The sequence below is a fragment of the Heterodontus francisci genome, chromosome 13, assembly GCF_036365525.1.
Source record: "Heterodontus francisci isolate sHetFra1 chromosome 13, sHetFra1.hap1, whole genome shotgun sequence".
NCBI classification, from domain to species: domain Eukaryota; kingdom Metazoa; phylum Chordata; class Chondrichthyes; order Heterodontiformes; family Heterodontidae; genus Heterodontus; species Heterodontus francisci.
Genome location: NC_090383.1, coordinates 42,101,390 through 42,127,205, shown reverse-complemented (window position 1 = coordinate 42,127,205; position 25,816 = coordinate 42,101,390). Strand labels below are relative to the sequence as shown.

At 43.5% G+C, this 25,816-nt stretch overlaps 1 protein-coding gene across 15 annotated transcripts in view; it reads right to left on the bottom strand.

Moving 5' to 3' along the window:
- dop1a (DOP1 leucine zipper like protein A) overlaps positions 1 to 25,816 on the bottom strand; it is a 555,441-nt gene that overhangs the window by 271,214 nt on the left and 258,411 nt on the right. For all 15 annotated transcript variants that reach the window (XM_068044706.1, XM_068044708.1, XM_068044707.1 and 12 more), the window contains 2 exons: positions 11,189 to 11,419; positions 9,334 to 9,955 (listed from right to left, as the gene is read on the bottom strand). In XM_068044706.1, coding sequence (XP_067900807.1) covers positions 9,334 to 9,955; positions 11,189 to 11,419 — 853 coding nt within the window. The remainder of the gene's footprint in view (positions 1 to 9,333; positions 9,956 to 11,188; positions 11,420 to 25,816) is intronic.

Below are 25,816 nucleotides of genomic sequence, written 5' to 3'. Positions count from 1 at the left end.
CTGGAGGTGACAAAGTTATAGAAGAGAGTTTCAGCTGTAGATGGGCTGAAGTGGGAGCTCAAGCAGATCATATTATGGAGGTGGAAGTACGCAGTCTTTTACATAAATAGGATTTAGGTTTGGAAGCTCAGCTTCACATGGGATGCTGAGATTGTGAACATCTGGTTCAGTCGGAACCTGTGGCAAGGGAGAAGCACATATTTGGTCGCAATGATATGACGTCTGGGCCAGGAGCCAAGATGGTGGCTTTTGTCTTCCCAATATTTAGCTGCAGGATATTACAACTTATCCATGACTTGATATTGAGCCAGCAGTCCAGCAGCACAAAGACAAGAAGGGACGATAGATGCGGTAGAGAAATAGAGCCGGGGGCAACTTCCAGACATGTGGAAGCTGACGTCATCATGGATGATGTTATAGAGGAAGAGGAGGGGGGCCAAGGATCCTGAGGCGACAAGGCTGGGATGGGAACAGAAGCCAGAAGAAAGGACTGGAAGATGATGATGTCTGTTGATCATGTCTAAGGGCGTAGAGAGGTTACGACATCGATGAAAAATGCACCATGCCACAATCCCAGTGGTTCCTGACTTTAGTTGGGGCTGTTTCGGTGTTGTGGGAGGGCATAAAAACTTATCAGACCAGTGCAAGCAGGGAGCTGGAGAAAGACGGGCACAGAACTTGGAGTTGGCAATATGTTCAAAGCCATTGGAGAGGAAAGAAAAGTTGGAGATGGGGCATTACTGAGACAGTGGGATTGAGTGTGGGTCCGAGGATAGGGTGATGAATGCAATTTTGAAAGGATGGGGGAGACAGTGCTTCAGGAGAGGGAACAATTTACAATGTCAGATAGCATGAAAGCCAAGAAGGGAAGCTGGATGATCCAAAGCTTTGTCGGAATGGGACAAGGATGCAGGAAGTCTCCTCAAAACTTACACAGCCCTAGACAATGAATGGTGGTGGGCTATTAAACAACTAAAAGGAGGAGGAGGAGGCTCCATGAACATCCCCATCTTCAATGATGGCCAAGCCCAACACTTTAGTGCAAAACACCAGGCTGAAGCGTTTGCAACCATCTTCAGCCAGGAATGCGAAGTGGATAATCCATATCAGCCTCCTCATGCGGTCTCTATCATCACAGTTGCCAGTTTTCAGCCAATTCGATTCACTCCACGTGATATCAAGAAATGGCTGCGCGCACTGGATACAGCAAAGGCTGTGGGCCCTGACAACATCCTGGCTGTAGTGCTGAAAACTTGTGCTCCAGAACTAGCCGTGCCTCTACCCAGTACAGCTACAACACAGGCATCCACCTAACAAAGTGGAAAATTGCCCAGGTACGTCCTGTCCACAAAAAGCAGGAGAAATCCAATATGGCCAACTACCGTCCCATCAGTCGACTCTAAATCATAAAAGTGATGGAAGGTATCATCGATGGTGCTATTAAGTGGCACTTGCTCACCAATAATTTGCTCACTGATGCTCAATTTGGGTTCTGCTGAGACCACTCGGCTCCAGACCTCATCGCAGACTTGGCCCAAACGTGGACAAAAGAGCTCAATTCCAGAGGTGAGGTGAGAGTGACTGCCCTTGAAAACAAGATATGTGGCATCAACGAGCCTGAGTAAAACTGAAGTTCATGGGAATCAGGAGGAAAACTCGCCACTGGGTGGAGTCATACCCAGCACAAAGGAAGATGGTTGCAATTGTTGGAGACCAATCATCTCAACCTCAATACATAGCTGCAAGAGTTCCTCAGGGCAGTGTCCTAGGTCCAAGTATTTTCAGCTGCTTCATCAATGACCTTCTCCAACATAAGGTCAGAAGTAGGGATGCTTGCTGATGATCGCACTGTTCATTTCCATTCACAGATTTTCAGTCTGTGTCCACATGGAGCAAGATCTGGACAACAGGCTTGGGCGATAAGTGGCAAAGTAACATTTGTGCCACACAAGCATAGGCAATGACCATCTCCAACAAGAAAGTATCTAACCAACTCCCCATGACATTCAATAGCATTACCATCACTGAATCCTCCACCGTCAACATCCTAGGGGGTCATAATTGACCAGAAACTTAACTGGACCTGCCAGATAAATTCTGTGGCTACAAGAGCAAGTGAGAGAGATACAGCACTGAAACAGGCCCTTCGGCCCACCGAGTCTGTGCCGACCATCAACCACCCATTTATACTAATCCTACATTAATCCCATATTCCCTACCACCTACCTACACTAGGGGCAATTTACAATGGCCAATTTACCCATCACCCTGCAAGTCTTTGGTTGTGGGAGGAAACCGGAGCACCCGGCGGAAACCGACGCGGTCACAGGGAGAACTTGCAAACTCCACACAGGCAGTACCCAGAACCGAATCCGGGTCGCTGGTGCTGTGAGGCTGCGGTGCTAACCACTGCGCCACTGTGCCGCCCAAAAGCAGTGCCCAAACAGTCTTTGACTCCATCTCTGGAGCTTGTTACCTTAAAGCAGTACTGCTCCTTTTCAAGCCTTAAAGGCACACAGAATTCTCCCCGAAAAAAAAACTACAGGATCATAACAGTTATAGAGGATGTTCTGATGACATAGCTCCATCCCCCTAGGCAGGGCCTGTGCAAGTGAGCACTATGGAACTCCTTGTTGTAACCACTTGTCCACAAGTCCCTTTGTATCCATCTCATTTACCATCAAAGCATTGAATAGCATGGATGAATAAACTGCCATTTCCATGATCCCTATATAATCAAAGTACTCCAGCTAAACTGGTCACAGGCACTTCTGTAGTCATCCACAGCATGCACACGTGGACAAGTTTACTGTTTGTGGAACAGTAGTCCTTCAGAGAGTCATGTGTTATCATGAACAGGTCACGCACAATATCTCATGTGGCTTCATTCACTGAAAGGGTGAAGGTGACAGGTTAACGAATTTATAAATGGCGGGTCATGTTTAATGAAGCTAACAGAATTTTTTGAGGACATAACTGAGGTAGTAGACAGGGTACCACCTATGGATGCACTTTATATGGACTTTGCATTCAATCAGGTTCTACATAGAGACTATTAGCTAAAATTAAAGTTTATGGAAATTAAGGCAAATTATTAACCTGGTGAGGAGATTGGTTAAGCAGCAGAAGACAGAGTTGGGACAATTATCCCTTGGACAAGTGCAGATTAATTAAAGAAATCCTGCATGTATTCCTAAGTTTAGTTTAGAGATACAGCACTGAAACAGGCCCTTCGGCCCACCGAGTCTGTGCCGATCATCAACCACCCATTTATACTAATCCTACACTAATCCCAATATTCCTACCACATCCCCACCTATCCCTATATTTCCCTACCACCTACCTATACTAGGGGCAATTTATAATGGCCAATTTACCTACCAACCTGCAAGTCTTTTGGCTTGTGGGAGGAAACTGGAGCACCTGGAGAAAACCCACGCAGACACAGGGAGAACTTGCAAACTCCATACAGGCAGTACCCAGAATTGAACCCGGGTCGCTGGAGCTGTGAGGCTGCAGTGCTAACCACTGCGCCACTGGATGAGGCAACAAAGAGGATCGAGGAGGGTAATGCAGTTGCTGTGGTGTACATGGACTTCTAAAATGACGCATAGTAGGCTTCCCAGCAAAATTGAAAACCATGGAATAAAAAGGACAGTGGTAGCATGGATATGAAATTGGCTTAGTGACAGGAAACAGAGAGCAGTAGTGAACAGTTATTTTTCAGATTGGAGTGGGTCTGCCCAGGGGTCGGTAATAGGATCACTGCTTTTCTTGATATTAATGGCCTAGGCTTGGATGTACAGGGCACAATTTCAAAATTTGCAGATGAGACAAAACTTGGAAGTATTGTGAATTGTGAGGATAGTAATAGACTTTAAGAGGGCATACCTAGGCTGGTGGAATGGGCGGACACATGGCAGATGAAATTTAATGCAAAGAAGTGTGAACTGATACATTTTGGTAAGAAGAATGAGGAGAGGCAATGCAAGATAAAGGGAACAATTCTAAAGGGGGTGCAAGAAGAGAGAGGAGGCAGTATATGTGCAGAAATCATTGAAGTGGCAGGGTAGGTTGAAAAAGTGGCTTCATAAATATGAGGCATAGAGTACAAAAGCATGGAGATGATTATGAAGCTCCACAAAATACTGCTTTGGCTTTAACCTGACTATTGTGCCCAGTTCTGGGCACCACCGTTTTAGGAAGGATGTGAAGGTTTTAGAGTAAGTATAGAAAAGATTTATGAGAATGGTTCCAGGATGAGGGACTTCAGTTCCAGATTGGAGAAGCTGCGGCTGTTCTCCTCAGAGAAGATTGAGGGGAGATTTGAGAGGTATTCAAAATCATGAGGGATCTGGACAGAGTAGATAGGGAGAACTGTTCCATTAGCATAAGAATTGAGAACCTGAGGGCACCAATTTAAGGTGAATGGCAAAAGAACTAACAGACATGAGGAAAAACTTCTTTATGTAGCAGGATTTGGTTTGCTCTGCCTGAGAGTGTGGTGGAAGCAGACTCAACCATGGCTTTTAAAAGGGAATTGGGTAATCACCTGAAGAAAAAGAAAAATTTGCAGGGCTATCAGGAAGGACAGATGCCCCTTTAAGATCTCGGTACGCGAATGAACCAAGTACCAGGATGTAGTCATGTGAATGGGACTAGGTGAGTTGCTCTTGCAGACAGGTGGCACAGTAAAGCATGGCTATCCGACCCAAACCTGACCAGACCCGATGACGTGTCGGGTTCAGGTCGGGCCGGACACAGTGTTGCCTTTCGCTCAGGGAGGGAAAAGCTTCAAAATTTGAACAGCCAGGACGTCAAGGCGGGAAACATGCATATGGACTCTGCACTAGTCTGCAGTGAGCAATTCCATCCAAGGTAGAGCACAACCTCTTTCCTATAATCACCTTCATTCTGGTAGTCGGGTCGGGTAAAAAAAAAATCAAAGGACTAGGGCTGGGTCGGGTTCGGGTTGGATGTGGTTCTGTCAGGCTTGGGTCGGGTTTCAATTGCATACCCGAGCAGGCCTTTACGGCACGGACACAACTGGCCAAATGTTGTTCTCCTCTGCTGTAACCATTCGATGATTCTTTAAAAAGATATGCTGGACTTCAAGCTCTCACCTATACAAATCCAAATAGTAGCATTTGCTGAAAGCACAAGGGTGCAAGTAGCAAACCTGAAAATGCTCTCAAGACATTATTATAGATTAATATAAACCTTAGAGAAAGGTTTCATGCTGGTGGGTTGCTATGCACAATAGCCATTCTGTTTTGTTGCCCTTAGCCAAGAACTGATGCAATCTTGGCTGATGGCCAGTTTTTTTCTTTTTGGGGGGGGGGGGGGGGGTGTCGGAGGAGAGCCAAGCTGTCTCAATTAAAAATGTGAGATTTGTCAAGGGCTACTAGATTCAGAGATACTTTAAGCACTTACTTATTGTAAATTGGAAGAAAGGGAGGAGAACTTTCGTAAAAAGGAACACAATGTATTAAATGAAAAACAGAGGCACATGTTACTTGTGCAATAGTTTGAAAATAGGTTGCAATCTGAAGCCAACCTCAAGATTACTTCTAAACAATGCAGACCTTCATGCCAATAAATTCATGAGTCTACTACAGTATAGGCCAATCTTAATGTCACCAGGTAGTTCTGATATCAACAGCAGATAATGAAGAGCTCCACTTTTGTTGACAATATACACTACCATGGATTTGTACATGCAGACACAGCAAGCAACTGGTGACTAGCATGAAGGTCACTAAGCCTGTGCTGAGGGCCTAAAAATAATCAATGGGCTTTACATGTGATACCCCACCAACCCTCAAGACTACATGTTACCTATGGCAGAGGTTACATTGGAGATTATAACCTGAATGATGACCAGATGATGGTTCTTAAGCCTGCTCTCCCAATGCCTGGGCAGGAACCTCATCCAGGGTACCATGTGCAATTCTGGTCTGTTTTAAGAACAGCCTTCCATCTGCATCCTCAAAAATGACGGTCATTAACAAAATTATAATCTGGCAACTTTTAGTTAACAGCAGGCAATCTTGCACCTTTACATAATGTAAACAATCTATGGGTATTATCCTCGTCTTAGTCAACTAATTAACAGTTATGCAAAAATGGGTGCTTATAAATACTTGCCTTGGCTCCAAGTAAAACGACAAGTTTAACCAGAACACCAACCTGCTATCCTTGAGGTCTCCAGACAAGGTACTCCAATCTAGTTAGATCTGCAATTGCTGTTGTGGTAAGTAATTCATTTCCTGACTCCCCAAAGCCCTTCCTCCCTTCTACAAGGCACAAGTCAAGAGTGTGATGGAATATCATCTCCACTTGCCTGGATGAGTGCAGCAGCTCCAACACTCAAGAAGCTCAATACCATGCAGGTCAAAGGAACTCATTTGATTGGTACCCCATCCACCACGTTAAACATTCACTTCTTCCACCACTATGTACCGTGGCTACAGTGTGTATTACCTACAAGATGCACTGCAACAACTTGCCAAGGCTTCCTCCATAGCACCTTCCAAATCCATGACCTCTACTGCCTAGGAGAACAAGGGCAGGAGGCACACGGGAATACCACCTGCAAGTTCCCCCCCAAGTGACACAGCATCCTGATATCACTCTTCTTTCAGGGTTGCTGGGTCAAAATCCTGGAAGTCCCTATCTAACTGTGGGTGTACCTACACCACATGGACTGCAGTGGTTCAAGAAGATGGTTCACCACCACCTTCTCAAGAGCAATAATGTTGGCATTGCCAGTGATCCCATAAACTAATTTTTTTTTAAATCCAACATCCATCTGCTCAGCACATTGCAGACAGGGCTTTGGGACCCGGTGTGTGAAAGGCTTATCCTCAACCTGTTTCCTAAAAGATTACACTATCTCCTATCTAGTTTGAGATCTCTTTTTGAAGACAGGATCAATCCCACTTGTTTTGGCTGATTCATTCAGTATAAATGGGCCAGCATTATTGGCCATGATCCCTAAAGAAATAATGACTTCTGGTGTCAAAATAGATGGGAAAGGCAAGGTCAATGTCTACAAACCCTGCCAGGTGTTAAAGATACTGTTTTAAGCTTTCATCCTTCGAATTGGTGGAAACAACACAGCTTCAGTTGACACCCTTGCTCTGTATTTATGAAAATTACATTGGTTGAAAGATTTATTAACCATGCTTCTAAACTGTTTGAGCCTTGGTTAGACTCATCAACAGCATATGCTGGTCGGGGCTTAAATCTTTATCAGAGTTAGTGTACCTACATTAGAGTCTTTTAATAGCTGCATTAAGGCCAATGCTTACAGTTCCTGTGCATTAGTGAAGCTCCTCTTGCCCCAGCTACTTTCATAGATCTCTTTTCAAAACTATATTTGCTGCAGAGCACTGTGACTGAACAGTTTTATGACAGAGTCAATGTCTTCAAGTAAAACATGAGAAGAGAAATTTAACAGTAAAAACAAGAAATTAAATCCACAGATAAGACAGGCAAATGGGCAATTTTAATCAGTTAATATAACCAAAAATGTGACTACTATCTCCCTAACAAATTTAATGGAAAATTAATATGCATGGAGGTTGAAATTCTGTTCCATGCCATGGTCAGCACCCTGGTCAATGCACTTGCATAAAATTCCTAGCAGCGCTATTTTAATGAAGTTGTTAATGTGTTGTAAGCAGGTTAACTGAATAAACAGAAATTTGCACCATCTACTATAGGTGAATATTTTCAACAGATAAAATTATGACAATCAGCAGAAAAGTCTTTTTCTTAGTGTCACAAACATTTTCTAGGAAAATCCCATTTGGTTAGATGTTCCATTGCTTTTATCTATCTGATGTTACAGATCTTTTGTCTTTTTGGAAAACTGGAATGATCCTGCAGTAAAATAAACTAAACCTCAGTCATAAAATAACTCAAATGTTAGCAACCGAGCTCTTAAACTTAAAACTAGCTGAATGAGCAACGCAAGGCAGTGAAATGCAGAACGGTCCTGTTTTGTATAGTATAGTATAGTCCGCTGACCACCTCCAGGCGCGTATCCATTGTCTCTCGAGATAAGGAGGCCCAAAGAGAGAAGAGAGTATAGTCCGCATCACTTAAAACAACCACATTTACAACAGTCACATAAATTGGTCCAAAATACTAATCATTAGAATTAATGCTAATTTCAAAGTTACAGATATATTGTCTTAATTGATCCCATTTATTTTGGGTGGAAACAGATGTGCTCACAGAACAGGTTTGCATCTCGTTAAGGTGCATTGAATGCACAAACAAATCAATTACTTAAACCTTTTAATCCCCTCTTAAGTGGTGTGGAGTTAACACTTTGTATTAAGTGTTACAAGGATTTTTTTCCCCCAGAAAAAGTATTACCTCTCTGTAAAGGAATCCTGCATCTCGAGAAGAAATCCTGTATTTCAAATGTGGCAGATTCCTATTGCCTCCTGTCTCTGAAGAATCCCTGCATCAAGCTGTACTGTTGCCTCCTGGGTTTAAAAAAATCCTGAACATTGGAAGAAACCTTTTACTGCTATACTGCTGCTTTAAGACCCAAGATCCTTGTTGCCGCACACCTGATAGAAGACCTTATGTGAAGCCCTCTACTATTTCAGTTCTTTGAACGCCTACCCATCACAGATTGTTCATCAACCTCGCCTGGAAAGACTTTGAGTGGCATCCAACTATTCGACTTTGGGACATCGCCAAACCGAAGAACTTCCTTCCAGATCGTGACAGCCTAGGTTTTTTATTATTCTTTTCATTCCTATGAAACAGCTGTAAACAAAAATCCTTTTTTTCCCCGGTTAACCTTTTTTTTTGGATGTATGTGCGTGTGCATGAGGGTTAGGGAAAATAAGGAGCTTTACTATCTCAATTCGTATGTAGAGTTTCATTATACTTGGTTTTATAATAAACAGTTAATTTCGTTGTTGATTAAAGAAACCTGGCTGGTGTGCTTTATTCAGGGACAAAGAGAGTATCTAATTGGCTGTTTCGGTAAGTGGGAAAATTTATTGATATGCTGTGACCTGTGGAGAAATTCTTCAGAATTTACAGTGCACTCCTCCCACCTTGGTCAGAAGCACTGACTTCAGTTTAATACTGCAGGTCACAGTGAAACTGGAAACAACTGGGTGAAAGTTTACAACCCAGAGAGCATTTTTCCTAGAATACTGTAACAGCACTACAAAAAGTTATACTAGCCATGTGGTGGGTGCATCATCTTCACGCCCCCTATCAGCGATGGGGACTGTGTTATAATTAGCATAAAAATATTTTCTCACTCCGCACTTTACAGATGCATGCATGTAAACTCACCAGTTTCTGACTTATTGCTATGAGGTGAAGATGCCAGATTTCCTTCTGCAATGTAAACAGGAAAGCTGGAACACTCAAAGAAAAGTTGGCATGCAGCAATGAATGCATGATGATACTCTTTGGAACCCTGCTGTTGCTCTGTTGCCTGAAATGTTGCATCACCTTTGCCGGCAAGGTCACGATCATCAGTCTGGCCTTTGTCTCTGCAAGGATCCATAAGAAATCCTGCTGTAAAATGCTGGCAAATAACTTCACTGGGAATAATATAAAGAGTAATCAGCTGGGTCAAAAACTGCTCAAAGTACTCCAGGCAGTACTGCATTGTTGTCTTTTGAGTAGAAGTCCCCACAGGCACAGCCACCTTAGCCTCTTGTAATGTTGATGATGGTATCACAGTGTCCTCAGACCCAATAGTGGAGGCAGTTTCCGCTTCTGAAGAAGTGCTGCCCTGTGGCAATGACCCCGAATCCTGACCCTCACTTAGCACTTTATCAATGTCATCAATTTTGTCTGCCTGATACTGCACAAATTCTGTAAAACCACTTTCAGATGACTGACTGCTAGGAGGATTTTCACCATCTTCAAACACATCACCAGAAGCCCCAAGGTTGGCTGAAGAAACCTGATTAAAAGAAATTGATTGTATGAAAATTCTTAGAAAAACTCAAAATATTCTAAATGGTGCAACTCTGCCGTGAAAAATTAACATTCTAAAAATCCTGTTTGTCGAGCAGAGTCTATTGGAAGATGCTTTAGCCATACCAACAAGGTGAGATGCATCAGTTAAAGCTGTTTTTATTGCTTGAACTTCATTGCAATAATTATGCATCAGAAATAATATATTAAAGGGACAAGACAACAATGTTTGAACTGTTCCCTTTTACAGAATTAATTATATTCACCAGAATTTCCTTTCTTGGTTTTGTAACATCAATATTATCGTCCACATGGAGACCAAGCAGTCAGAACCACTCTAGTATCATCATTGATGCCAGCATCTTAGAGCAAAAACAGCAGAGTCTACAAAATTGGACAATGATGCTCCCTGACCTGCTGAGTATTTCAGCACTTTTCGTTTATATTTCAGATTTGCAGCAGCTGTCGTATTTTACCTTTGGACCTATCTGAAAGTTAGTTTCCCAGCTGGTGTGTCAGGCTATTCTAAAGTCACACATCCCATTCTCCCTCTTGCCCCTTCCCCGCACCACCACCCCCCCAATACAATGTTCTGAGACACTACGCATGAACAAAAATTCTGACAAATATTGATCTCTTACAATAAAATGAGAAGTATTCAATAACAAAAATAGAAGCTCCTTCCAGATTTACCTTGCCCTTAAATAAAACACAGAAAAGTCATGGAAAGACACCTTTTTGCTTTCGATAGCTCAGCAGATTTATCCAGTGAGCTGCTGAGTCATCCAAACCAGAAGGAAAGTTCCCAGATTCATTATCTGCTCTTTGCTCCCGTAGCTAATCTCAATCGGGAGAGCCGCAGGGATACTACCATCAACACCATTGCCATTGGGTTGGTGGGAAAAAGGCATTCAAACTGGGTGCCTGCTCCGATCCAGTGAAAATTGACAAGAAAATTTAATGGTATAAAAGTTCCATATAGTTAGGTGAACTGTCTAGGAATGCTCTAAATATCATTTGTAGCCGTTGTAATGTTAGCTTACTGACGCCTCAGGCATGTCCTCTGTTCAATTCTGCTCTTAATTCAGTATCTGACCACGTTATGCCTCACGTGAAGGGGTTTGTTTTGGAAAATAGGGTCATGAAATGGAAAAAAGGGTAAACTCCCGAACAATACATTCCAAGTAAAACTTCATCAAAACGTAACAGTAAAGTGTACCTTTTTCTCTTCTTTCTGCTGGGCAAAGCTGGCATGTCTTGGAAAATGTAATCTACACTCTGCCCCAGGTGACAGCAAGGGTGGCTGCACTTTACTCAGTATCTTCGAGCACAGCGTTAGGCAGTCAGTGAGCTCAGACAGGCATAAAGCCTGCAGATGGCTGGTCAGACCAGATATCATCCGCAGCAACAACTGGGGCAAATGTTCAGTTTGAATCTCAATGTAGGTCTCCTAATGGGCAAAAATGAAACACAGGCAGATGAAGTATTACCCTTAGCAATCCATTTGCAAACAAGCTGAACATTCTAAATTAGCATAAGCAGACTGGTGGATCAACAACTTGCTGTTTAAAACAGGAATAGGAATTTTCTTCTCTAAAATAAATGTATTGGAAAATGCACCTAAAATGCACTGGACTCATTAAAGCTGAGAAACTCTTGACAATCTGGAAACTTAATTTTCAATGTCAATTTGCTAGAAAAAATGGCAATTTTTCCCCTCTCAGCAGAAGAATGAAGATGATATTTCCCGCTCTAAATAGTGATATTTAGAGTTGGCACAGTCTTTATCATTCTTCAGTGGCTGAGGTAGTGAGCAAGCGATCATGAAGAGAAATGCTCTTGATTCTTTAGCCCAGACAAGCCAGAAGGATGGGCAAGAATTTTAGGCAGCTACTGATATCAGAAGTTAGTAAACTATTAACATGGGTCACATGCCAAATTTTCACAGCCAAATAGTTGTACTTTACTTCATAGCCCATCGTGTCTGCGCCAGCCGAGAGAACGAGCAACCCAGCCTAATCTCACTTTCCAGCATTTTGTCCGTAGCCCTGCAGGTTACGGCACTTCAGTTGCACATCCAGATACCTTTTAAATGAGATGAGGTTTTCTGTTTCTACCACCCTTACAGGCAGTGAGTTCCAGACTCCTACTCACTAACCTCCTTGCTAAGGCCCTTCCTATCCATTCTATCCAAGCCCCTCACAGTATTGTACATGTCAATCAAATCTACCCTCAGTCTCCTCTGTTCCAAGGAGAGCAACCCCAGCCTATCTAAGCATTCCTCATAGCTGCATTTTTCCAGTCCTGGCAACATCCTCGTAAATGTCCTCTGTACCCTCTCCAGTGCAATTACGTCCTTTCTGTAATGAGGCAGCCAGAACTGCACGGAGTACTCAAGTTGTGGCCTAACAAATGTTTTATATAGTTCCAGGATTACCTCCCTGCTCTTATGTTCTATGCCTCAGCTAACAAAGGAAAGGATTCCATATGCCTTCTTAACCACTTTATTGACCTGTCCTGCTACCTTCAAGGATCTGTGGACATTCACTCCAAGGTCCCTGACCTCCTGTGCACCTCTCAGTATTGTTACAACCAACCGCTCCTGTCAAAGCCCCCAATCAAAATATACAATTCTGATTGTGGTGGGACCAACGCACTGTTAATTCAATCCCGTCATTCCACAGATTGGCTATCATTTAAAACCTTCCAAATTAAAGACCCAACCAAATTGCATCATCTATTAACCCCCGAATGAGGCTAACCAAATGAGGTGTCTTTAAATCAATAAATTAACTCTTTAATTAGAAGAACTAGATTCTTAAACACTATGAAGATATAAACATTTAAAAGAGAAAAAATTAGAGTCCTTGCAAATTTACAGTCCAATGTTGCTCGAAGTCCTCACAGGATGTTGATCGAAGTCCTCACAACATGTTGCTTTCCTTCTCCAGCGAATTTCAACAATTAACAACTTGCCAACACTTACAACAGATTCAATCTGACTTTCGAGTTTTTGAGGGATAAAAGATCGTCACAGTCCAACTTCCCTTTCTTAAATTTAAATTACCAGAGATCTCGGTTTGGGCTTGAGTTTTTTCAGAATTTTGAGAGGAGATAATAAACAAACTAAAATCCTCTTCCTTCAGTTTAAATGGTTAAGAGCTCTTTTTCAGGTGTGCTCATCACAGCTGTGTCCTCTGTGTCTGTGTCTTCTGTTAGAACAAACTGTCTCACTAAAAGCCAGTTCAAAACTGAACTGAAACAAATGTATCGCATCAGGCTCACTCCCAGTGACGATATCTATGGTAACGAGAATGCACCCTTTGAATAGTAGTCTCCAAATGGCTGTTTCTAAGGCAACGAAAATGCACCTTCCAATAACTCCTAGGGCTTGCCGACTCTTAAAGCAATACTGATCCTCTGCAAACCTTAAAGGTAAACTGCATATTGCAAAAGAAAAACTACAGGACCATGACTGTATACTCCGATTTGTGTATTCCTTTACCTTATTTGACCTCCACAAATGAATCACCTTAAATGTCTCTGGGTTACACTCCATTTGCCTCTTTTCTGCCCACCTGACCAGTCCATTGATATCTTCCTGCAGTCTACAGCTATCCTCCTTGCTATAAACCACGCGGCCAACTTTTGTGTCATCTGCGAACTTGATCATTGCCCTTAAAATTGTGTCCAAATCGTTCATATATACCACAAAAAGTAGGGGACCCAGCACTGAGCCCTGCAGAACCCCACTTGAAACAGCCTTTCAGTCGCAAAAACACCCTCAACAATTACCCTTTGTTTCCTGCCACTGAGTCAGTTTTGTACCCAGCTTGTTACATTCCCCTGGATCCCATGACTGTCATATGGGACCTTGTCAAAAGTCTTGTTAAAATCCATGTACATCACATCAACTGCACTACCCTCATCAATCCTCCCTGTTACTTCCTCAAAAAGTTCAATCAAGTTAGTTAGACACAACCTTCCCTTAAGAAATCCATGCCTTTTTAAGCGACAATTTATCCTGTCTCTCAGAATTTTTTTTTTTTTTTAAGAGATACAGCACTGAAACAGGCCCTTCGGCCCACCGAGTCTGTGCCGACCATCAACCACCCATTTATACTAATCCTACACTAATCCCATATTCCTACCAAACATCCCCACCTGCCCCTGTATTTCCCTACCACCTACCTATACTAGTGACAATTTATAATGGCCAATTTACCTACCAACCTGCAAGTCTTTTGGCTTGTGGGAGGAAACCGGAGCACCCGGAGAAAACCCACGCAGACACAGGGAGAACTTGCAAACTCCACACAGGCAGTACCCGGAATCGAACCCGGGTCCCTGGAGCTGTGAGGCTGCGGTGCTAACCACTGCGCCACTGTGCCGCCCTGAATTTATTCCAATAATTTGCCATTACCGAGTTTAGACTGACTGGCCTGTAGCTATTCGGTCTATCCCTCACCCCCTTTTTAAACAAAGGTACAATATTATCAGACCTCCAATCTTCCAGTACAACACCTGTATCTGGTGAGGATTGGAAAATGATGGTCAGACCTTCCACTATTCCCTCCCTGGCTTCTTTTAACAGCCTGGGGTACATTTCATTTGGCCCTGGTGATTTATCCACTTTCAAGGATGCTAATCCCCTTAATACTTCCTCTCTCCCTACATTTATCACATCCAATATTTCACACTCCTCCGCCTCAAAGACAACATCTGTATCGTTCCCTCTTTTGTGAAGACAGACACCAAGTATTCATTAAGAAGCATACCCACATCTTCTGCCTCCACGCATAGGTTAAATTTTTGGTCTTTTATGGGCTCAACTCTTCCCTTAGTTATCTTCTTACTCTTAATATACTGGATTCACTTTGATTTTGATTGCCAATATTGTTTCACGCCCTCTTTGCTTTCCTAATTTCCTTTTTGATTTCACCCCTCTGCTTTCTATATTCCTCTCAGCTTTCTGTAGTATTGAGTTCTCATTGTCTGACAAAAGCTTTCCTTTTCTGCCTTATGATACCCTGTAGGCACCTTGACATCCGGGGGCTCTAAGTTTGGCCGTCCGACCCTTTTTCTTTGTGGGAACATGTTTACTCTGAACCCCCTGAATCTCCCCTTCAAATGCCTCCTACTGCTCCTACACTGTTTTACCTTTAAGTAGCTGTGTCCAGTCCACTTTTGCTAAATCACTTCTCAGCTTAGTAAAATTGGCCTTACCCCAATTTAGAACTTTAACTCCTGTTCTATATTTGTCCTTTTCCATAATTATGTTAAAACTAACTGAATTATGATCACCACCACCAAAATGCTCTTCCACTGCCACTCCTTGCACCTGCCCAGCTTCATTACCTAAAACCAAGTCCAGAACTGCATCCTCTCTTGTTGTTCTTGCTACATTCTGGCCAAAAAAGTTCTCCCGAATGCATGTTAAGAATTCTGTTCCCTCCATTCTTTTCTCGCTGAAACTATCTATGTTAATACTGGGTTAGTTAAAATCTCCTACTGTTACTGCCCTATTTGTTTTTGCACTTCTGAGATTTGCTTACGTATTTGCTCTTCTATCTGCCTCTGACTGTTCGGGATCTATAGTACACTCCCAATACTGTATCTGCCCCTTTTTTGTTCCTAAGCTCAATCTATACGGCCTCAATTGATGATCCTTCTAAAATATGTAGAATAAAAGAGTGCGACACAGCTCTTGCGTTGGACATGCATAGTCCATTGAACTGGACCTCATTATAACAAGCTCCGTAAAACAAATAGCGCTCCCATAGGCCTGTATCAAACACTCATTCAGATGAAGAATTTTTCCTGTTTCTCATAATTCAGGCGATCATGAATGTGGTTGGCCTTTAAGGCAACTAAAATCTATACAGCTGTAGTTTCAGCAACTTTCTGTACAGGTCACGAGCTTTAACTGCTGCAGCCTCCTGTAAGTCATGAAAACTCCCCTGCAAACAAAACTAATTCTCATCAGCTTTCGAATTCATAAAAAATTAAGCTTGTAGATTAGTTCCAAAAGAGTTTATACGGAATTAGTTTGTTACAGTGAGATTCCATTCTATGTTGTACTTTTTGATATAACACAAAAAAATTACAGAGGGAAACTTTAATGTCAGAATCCTCACGTCATAGAGTTATACAGCACAGAAACAAGCCCTTCGGCCCATCGTGTCTGTGCCGGCCATACAGCACCCAACTATTCTAATCCCATATTCCTGCACTTGGCCCGTAACCCTGTATGCCATGACGTTTCAAGTGCTCATCTAAATACTTCTTAAATGTTGTGAGGGTTCCTGCCTCTACCACCTCTTCAGGCAGTCCGTTCCAGATTCCAACCGCCCTCTGGGTGAAAAAATGTTTCCTCAAATCTCCCCTAAACCTCCTGCCCCTTACCCTAAATCTATGCCCCCTGGTTCTTGACGCTCCGCTAAGGGAAAAAGTTTCCTCCTATCTTTGCCCCTCATAATCTTGTCCACCTCAATCATATCCCCCCCCCCTCAGTCTTCTCTGCTCCAAGACATGGATAATTTACAATGCTTCTCAAACCTTAGAAATATGTATTTATAAACTATCGGTATTACAATCAAGAGGCAATAAAAGAAGGGAAGTTTTCCACTGTTGCAACCTCCCTGAGACCATTAACGTTAAAATTCGAGATATGAACCCATAGACCAATTTAAAGAAATAGATTTTCACGATTTGAGATTTTTATTATAACTAAACTAAAAGAAATCCCCAATAACTAATATTACTTTGTAATTAGCTGATACCCAAGTTACAAACAAATGTATTTTCTTTACTTATTAGAACACCTGAAAACCTCACACCACGCCTATTTGTTACACAGTCCTCCCTGATGGTAAAATCTTTGCAGTTAAAAATCCCCAACCCCTCCCAGTTGCAATGGGTTGGATCTCCCAGACCTTTCTCACTGTCAATGTCCTTTTCGCTCACTTCTCCATGCAATTTCGACCTGGTGTTGCTGCTGGTCTTCTCCTTCTCCGCAAACTTCAACTTTCAAAACAGGTTCAAATCATCACAGTCTTTCGCTGCATCAGGTTTATCCTGAGAGCGGGTGTTCTCTCTCTCCCTTCAGCAGCGCCTCCTGGGCCTTCCATTGTTTCCAGGTGTTAGCTGCCATGCACATTTGCAATCTCAGAATCACTGACTCCTTGTTTACGATCTGAAAGTCTGGGAGTGTGAAACCCAACGTTCTTCAGGTGTTAGAGCCCAACAGTCTCTGCTTTTCAAAAAAAAGTTTTTGATCTGAGTTCTCTTTGTCCTGTCACCAAGATTTCTGTCTTGTCTTTAAGCAGAGTTGATGTAATGTCACCTGATTTCTTTGGCTCTGTCTTAAAATTTTAAAAATCAGTTTTTAAAGCATAATCATGTTACAAAGTCCAGCATTAATAACACCTCCCCCCTAAATAGAAAATTCATTACCATAGTCATGATTTTTTCACACAACATAATCACATATAACATTGTAAGCATTTCCATTATTAACATTTTACACTTTATACAGGTAACAATATTTTATAATCTCTGAGTTGCTCTCCTCCATCACACCTTTTATTTAAATTCTGGACAGAACATCGTCAATTACATTGCTCTTGCCTGCAACACATACAATCTTTAGGGTAAATGGTTGTAACATTAAATCCACTGAAATAATCTGGCATTCGTGGTTTTGAACTTTTCTAAAAACCTTAATGGATTATGATCAGAGCAGACAATTATTTCCCCTTGGCCATTATTGACGTATCCTTCAAAATGTTGAAAAGCAAACACAAGACCGAAAGGAGCAGAGTTAACGTTTCAGGTCACTGACCTTTCATCAGAACTAGCAAAGGTTAGAAATGGAATAGGCTTTTCGCAAATAAAGCAGGGGTGGGGCAAAAGATAACAAAAGCGAAGGTGTTGACAGGACAGAGAGTCACAGAGAATAACTGACCAGAGGTCACGGAGCAAAGGCAAAGGGTGTGTTAATGGTGTGGTGAAAGACAACGTCTTTGTGCAGAGAGGCTTTTAAATGACAGAATAATGAATAAAAGCACAAGCATGAAAAAAACACTGGGCAGGCACATGGTAAAAAAAAAATGATGAAACAAACTAAAATAAAAATTAAAAAATCCAACCTCAGTCCTACAACCTCCTTCCTAAAATCCAAAACCAGGACTATCCTGGCAGACCCATCATTTCAGCCTGCTCCTGCCCCACTGAACTTATTTCTTCCTACCTTTTCTACATTGGTCCAGTCTCTTTCCACCTGCATCCGTGACTCTTCTGACGCCCTACGTCATTTTGACAAATTCATATTTCCTGGCCCTAACCACCTCCTCTTCACGATAGACGTCCAATCTCTCTACACTTCCATCGCCCACCAGGACAGTTTGAGGGCTCTGCATTTCTTCCTTGGACAGAGGCTCAACCAGTCTCCATCCACCACCACCCTCCTCTGCCTGGTTGAACTTGTTCCCACATTGAACAACTTCTCCTTCAACTCCACTCACTTCCTTCAAGTAAAAGGTGTTGCGATGGGTACCTGCACGGGTCCGACTTATGCCTGTCTTTTTGTGGGATATGTCAAACATTCCTTTTAGAATTAGAATTAGAACATTACAGCACAGTACAGGCCCTCGATGTTGCGCCGACCTGTGAAACCATCTGACCTACACTATTCCATTTTCATCCATATGTCTATCCAATGACCACTTAAATGCCCTTAAAGTTGGCGAGTCTACTACTGTTGCAGGCAGGGCGTTCCACGCCCCTACTACTCTGAGTAAAGAAACTACCTCTAACATCTGTCCTATATCTATCACCCCTCAACTTAAAGCTATGTCCCCTCGTGCTTGCCATCACCATCCGAGGAAAAAGACTCTCTCTATCCACCCTATCTAACCCTCTGATTATCTCATATGTCTCTATTAAGTCACGTCTCCTCCTCCTTCCCTCCAACGAAAACAACCTCAAGTCCCTCAGCCTTTCCTCGTAAGACCTTCCCTCCATACCAGGCAACATCCTAGTAAATCTCCTCTGCACCCTTTCCATAGCTTCCACATCCTTCCTATAGTGCGGTGACCAGAACTGCACGCAATACTCCAGGTGCGGTCTCACCAGAGTTTTGTACAGCTGCAGCATGACCTCGTGGCTCCGAAACTCGATCCCCCTACTAATAAAAGCTAACACAACATATGCCTTCTTAACAGCCCTATTAACATGGGTAGCAACCTTCAGGGATTTATGCACCTGGACACCAAGATCTCCCTGTTCATCTACACTACCAAGAATCTTCCCATTAGCCCAGTACTCTGCATTCCTGTTACTCCTTCCAAAGTGAATCACCTCACACTTTTCCGCATTAAACTCCATTTGCCATCTCTCAGCCCAGCTCTGCAGCCTATCTATGTCCCTCTGTACCCTACAACATCCTTCGGCACTATCCACAACTCCACCGACCTTAGTGTCATCCGCAAATTTACTAACCCACCCTTCTACACCCTCTTCCAGGTCATTTATAAAAATGACAAACAGCAGTGGCCCCAAAACAGATCCTTGCGGTACACCACTAGTAACTAAACTCCAGGATGAACATTTGCCATCAACCACCACCCTCTGTCTTCTTTCAGCTAGCCAATTTCTGATCCAAAGCTCGAAATCACCTTCAACCCCATACTTCTGTATTTTCTGCAATAGCCTACCGTGGGGAACCTTATCAAACGCCTTACTGAAATCCATATACACCACATCCACTGCTTTACCCTCATCCACCTGTTTGGTCACCTTCTCGAAAAACTCAATAAGGTTTGTGAGGCACGACCTACCCGTCACAAAACCGTGCTGACTATCGCTAATGAACTTATTCTTTTCAAGATGATTATAAATCCTGTCTCTTATAACCTTTTCCAACATTTTACCCACAACCGAAGTAAGGCTCACAGGTCTATAATTACCAGGGCTGTCTCTACTCCCCTTCTTGAACAAGGGGACAACATTTGCTATCCTCCAGTCTTCCGGCACTATTCCTGTCGACAATGACGACATAAAGATCAAGGACAAAGGCTCTGCAATCTCCTCCCTAGCTTCCCAGAGAATCCTAGGATAAATCCCATCTGGCCCAGGGGACTTATCTATTTTCACACTTTCCAAAATTGATAACACCTCCTCCTTGTGAACCTCAATCCCATCTAGCCTAGTAGCCTGAATCTCAGTATTCTCCTCGACAACATTTTCTTTCTCTACTGTAAATACTGACGCAAAATATTCATTTAACACTTCCCCTACCTCCTCTGATTCCACACATAACTTCCCACTACTATCCTTGATTGGCCCTAATCTAACTCTAGTCATTCTTTTATTCCTGATATACCTTGTTCCAGTCCTACTTGGGCCCCCTCCCCCAACTCTTTTGCCGGTACACTGATGACTGTATCGGTGCCATTTCCTGCTCCCACCCCCGAACTGGAAAACTTGATCAACTTTGCTTCCAATTTCCACCCTTCTCTCACCTTTACACGGTCCACCTCCGACACTTGCCTTCCTTGACTTCTCTGTCTCCATCTCTGGCGAGAGGCTGTCCACTAATATTTATTATAAGCCCACCGACTCCCACAGCTACCTCGACTACACTTCTACACACCCTGCCTCCTGTACGGATTTCATTCCATTCTCCCAGTTTCTCCATCTCCAACACATCTGCTCTGATGATGCAACCTTCCACAACAGCGCATCTTATACGTCTTCTTGTTTCCTCAACCGAGGATCTCTTCCCACAAACCCCTCCCCCCACAACTGTGTTTGACAAGGACCTCAACTGTGTCCGGCCCATTTCCCGCACCAGCCTCCACATCCAAAGGATCATCCATTTCCGCCATCTCCAGCGTGATGTCACTGCCAAACGCATCTTCCCAGCCCCTCAGCATTCCGAAGGGATCGTTCCCTCCACGACACCCTGGTCCACTCCTCCATTACCCCCGACACCTCGTTCTCTTCCCACGGCACTTTCTCATGCAATTCGGGAGGGTTTAAACTAGTTTGGCAGGGGGATGGGAACCGGAGCCACGGATCAGTGGATAGGGTAGCTTTTGAACAGGCAGATACAGAGTGCAGAGAGTCTGTGAGGAAGGTTAGACAGTTGACAGGACAAAGTTGCAGCCAGTATGATGGGTTGAAGTGTGTCTATTTTAACGCAAGAAGCGTCAGGAATAAGGGAGATGAACTTAGAGCATGGATCAGTACTTGGAGCTACGATGTTGTGGCCATTACGGAGATGTGGATATCACAGGGGCAGGAATGGATGTTGGATGTTCCGGGGTTTAGATGTTTCAAAAGGAATAGGGAGGGAGGTAAAAGAGGTGGAGGAGTGGCATTGTTAATCAGGGAAAGTATCACAGCTGCAGAAAGGGAGGTCGTTGAGGAGGGTTTGTCTACTGAGTCATTATGGGTGGAAGTCAGAAACAGGAAAGGAGCAGTCACTTTGTTGGGAGTTTTCTATAGACCCCCCCAATAGCAACAGAGAATTGGAGGAACAGATTGGGAGGCAGATTTTGGAAAGGTGCAGAAGTAACAGGGTTGTTGTCATGGACGACCTCAACTTCCCTAATATTGATTGGAACCTCCTTAATGCAAATAGTTTGGATGGAGCAGTTTTTGTCAGGTGTGTCCAGGAAGCTTTCCTGACTCAATATGTAGATAGGCTGACTAGAGGGGAGACTAAAACAAGAAATGCTGGATTCACTCATCAGGTCTGGCAGCATCTGTGGAAAGAGAAGCAGAGTTAACGTTTCGGGTCAGTGACCCTTCTTCGGAACTGACAAATATTAGAAAAGTCACAGATTATAAACAAGTGAGGTGGGGGTTGGGCAAGAGATAACAAAGGAGAAGGTGCAGATTGGACCAGGCCACATAGCTGACCAAAAGGTCACGGAGCAAAGGCAAACAATATGTTAATGGTGTGTTGAAAGACAAAGCATTAGTACAGATTAGGTGTGAATATACTGAATATTGAACATCAGCAAGTGCAAACCTGAAGAAAAACAACCTGAAAAAAAGTGGGTAAGCAAACTGAACAAACTAAGATGAAATGAAATAAATGCAAAAAAAATTGTAAAAAATGTAAAAAGGAATGCAAAAAAAAGGAAGAAAAAATAACTAAAAATGACTAAAAATGAAAGTAAAGTGGGGGGCTGTCATGCTCTGAAATTATTGAACTCAATGTTCAGTCCGGCAGGCTGAAAGGGAGACAATGTTGGAATTGGTGCTTGGCAACGAACCAGGCCAGGTGGCAGATCTCTCGGTGGGAGAGCATTTCGGTGATAGTGGTCACAACTCCCTGACCTTTACTATAGTCATGGAGAGGGACAGGAGCAGACGGGATGGGAAAATATTTAATTGGGGGAGGGGGAATTACAATGCTATTAGGCAGGAACTGGGAAGCATAAATTGGGAACAGATGTTCTCAGGGAAATGCACGACAGAAATGTGGAGGTTGTTTAGGGAGCACTTGCTGCGACTGCTGGATAAGATTGTCCCGATGAGGCAAGGAAGGGATGGTAGGGTGAAGGAACCTTGGATGACAAGAGATGTGGAACAGCTAGTCAAGAGGAAGAAGGAAGCTTACTTAAGGTTGAGGAAGCAAGAATCAGACAGGGCTCTACAGGGTTACAAGGTAGCCAGGAAGGAACTGAAGAATGGACTTAGGAGAGCTAGAAGGGGACATAAAAAAGTCTTGGCGGGTAGGATTAAGGAAAATCCCAAGGCGCTCTACACTTGTGAGGAACAAGAGGATGACCAGAGTGAGGGTAGGGCCGATCAGGGATAGTGGAGGGGACTTGTGCCTGGAGTCGGAGGAGGTAGGGGAGGTCCTAAATGAATACTTTGCTTCAGTATTCACCAGTGAGAGGGACCTGGTCGTTTGTGAGGACAACGTGGAACAGGCTGATATGCTCGAACAGGTTGAGGTTAAGTGGGAGGATGTGCTGGAAATTTTGAATGACAAGAGGACAGATAAGTCCCCGGGGCCAGACGGGATATAGCCAAGGATATTACGGGAAGCGAGGGAAGAGATTGCTGCACCTTTGGCGATGATCTTTGCGTCTTCACTGTCCACTGGAGTAGTACCGGATGATTGGAGGATGGCAAATGTTGTTCCCTTGTTCAAGAAAGGGGATAGGGATAACCCTGGGAATTATAGACCAGTCAGTCTTACGTCGGTAGTGGGCAAATTATTGGAGAGGATTCTGAGAGACAGGATTTATGATTATTTGGAAAAGCATGGTTTGATTAGAGACAGACAGCATGGCTTTGTGAGGGGCAGGTCATGCCTCACAAGCCTTATTGAATTCTTTGAAGATGTGACAAAACACATTGATGAAGGAAGAGCAGTGGATGTGGTGTATATGGATTTTAGCAAGGCGTTTGATAAGGTTTCCCATGGTAGGCTCATTCAGAAAGTAAGGAGGCATGGGATTCAGGGAAAGTTGGCAATCTGGATACAAAATTGGCTGGCCCATAGAAGTCAGAGGGTGATAGTAGATGGAAAGTATTCAGCATGGAGCTCGGTGACCAGTGGTGTTCCACATGGATCTGTTCTGGGACCTCTGCTCTTTGTGATTTTTATAAATGACTTGGATGAGGAAGTTGAAGGCTGGGTTAGCAAGTTTGCCGATGACACGAAGGTTGCTGGAGTTGTGGATAGTGTGGAAGGCCATTGTCGGTTGCAACGGGACATTGACAGGATGCAGAGCTGGGCTGAGAAGTGGCAGATGGAGTTCAACCTGGAAAAGTTGCAAGTGATTCATTTTGAAAAGTCGAATTTGAATGTGGAATACAGGCTTAAAGACAGGATTCTTGGTAGTGTGGAGGAACAGAGGGATCTTGGGGTCCATGTCCATAGATCGCTCAAAGTTGCCACCCAAGTTGATAGGGTTGTCAAGAAGGCATATGGTGTTTAGTTTTAGTTTAGAGATACAGCACTGAAGCAGGCCCTTCGGCCCACCGAGTCTGTGCCGACCATCAACCACCCATTATATACTAATCCTACACTAATCCCATATTCCTACCACATCCCCACCTGACCCTATGTTCCCTACCACCTACCGATACTGGGGACAATTTCTAATGGCCAATTTACCTATCAACCTGCAAGTCTTTGGCATGCGTGTTGGCTTTCATTAACAGGGGGATTGAGTTTAAGAGCCGCAAGGTTATGCTGCAGCTCTATAAGGCCCTGGTTCAACCACACTTGGAATATTGTGTTCAGTTCTGGTTGCCTCATTATAGGAAGGATGTGGAAGCTTTAGAGAGGGTGCAGAGGAGATTTACCAGGATGCTGCCTGGACTGGAGGGCATGTCCTACGAAGAAAGATTGAGGGAGCTAGGGCTTTTCTCATTGGAGCGAAGAAGGATGAGTGGTGACTTGATAGAGGTGTACAAAATGATGAGAGGCATAGATAGAGTGGATAGCCAGAGACTTTTTCCCAGGGTGGAAAGGGCTATCACCAGGGGGCATAATTTTAAGGTGACTGGAGGAAGGTTTCGGGGAGATGTCAGAGGTAGGTTCTTTACACAGAGAGTGGTGGGTGCGTGGAATGCGCTGCCAGCGGTGGTAGTAGAAGCAGATACATTAGGGGCATTTAAGTGACTCTTGGATAGGTACATGGATGATATTAGAATGAAGGGTAGGTCGTTAGTTTGATCTTAGAGTAGGTTAAATGTTCGGCACAACATCGTGGGCCGAAGGGCCTGTACTGTGCTGTACGGTTCTATGTTCTCTGACAGGAGGTGTAATACCTGCCCTTTTACCTCCTCTCTCCTCACTATCCAAGGCCCCAAACACTCCTTTCAGTTGAAGCAGCGATTTATTTGTACTTTTTTCAATTTAGTACACTGTATTTGCTGCTTACAATGCGGTGTCCTCTACATTGGGGAGACCAAACACAGATTGGGTGACCACTTTGCAGAACACCTCCGCTCAGTCCGAAAACATGACCCCAAGCTTCCTGTCGCTTGCCATTTCAACCCCCCCATCCCGCTCTCATGCCCACATCTCTATCCTGGGCTTGCTGCAGTGTTCCAGTGAACGTCAACACAAGCTCGAGGAACAGCATCTCATTAAGCACGCTACAGCTTAGCTACTCTTTCAGGTACTTATTGAGTTTTCTGGAAAAATAACTCACTGGTCGTTCAATACTCGTATCATCATCCTGGGGTAACACTGCTCCTACTCCAACATCACTGGCATCAATAGCCACTTTTAAGGACTTGCCAAAACTTGGTGCTGCTCGAACGAGTTCATTTATTAAAATGGATTTTAACTTTACAAATGCCATTTGACAGGTTTCTGTCCACTGGAACTTCACGCCCTTTTTAATAAATTTGTCAGTGGAGTAACTGCTGTACTGAAATTAGGAACACACTTGCGGTAGAACCCACACATCCCTAGGAATCCTAGTATCTCACGTTTTTGTCTTGGGACTGAAAAATCCATTATTGCCTCAGCCTTAACTTCTCTAGGCAACACTTGACCCACGACATGCCCTCAATAGGTGACTTTACCCTTGGCAAACTCACTCTTCGCTAAGTTTACTCCCAAATTGGCTTTCTCTAAACTGTCGAACAGAGCCTTTAAGTGTTCAACATGGTCTTCCCAAGGGTCACTGCATATCAACAGATCATCCACATCACACAATTGCTTAGTCCAACAATCACCTGGTAAGTGAACCTTTGAAATGTGGCCGGTGTATTTTCATACCAAACTGTATAACCTTCGACTGAAAAAGGCCATCTGGGGTCACGAAGGTGGAGATTTCTTTGGCTTGGTCTGTCTTTGCCA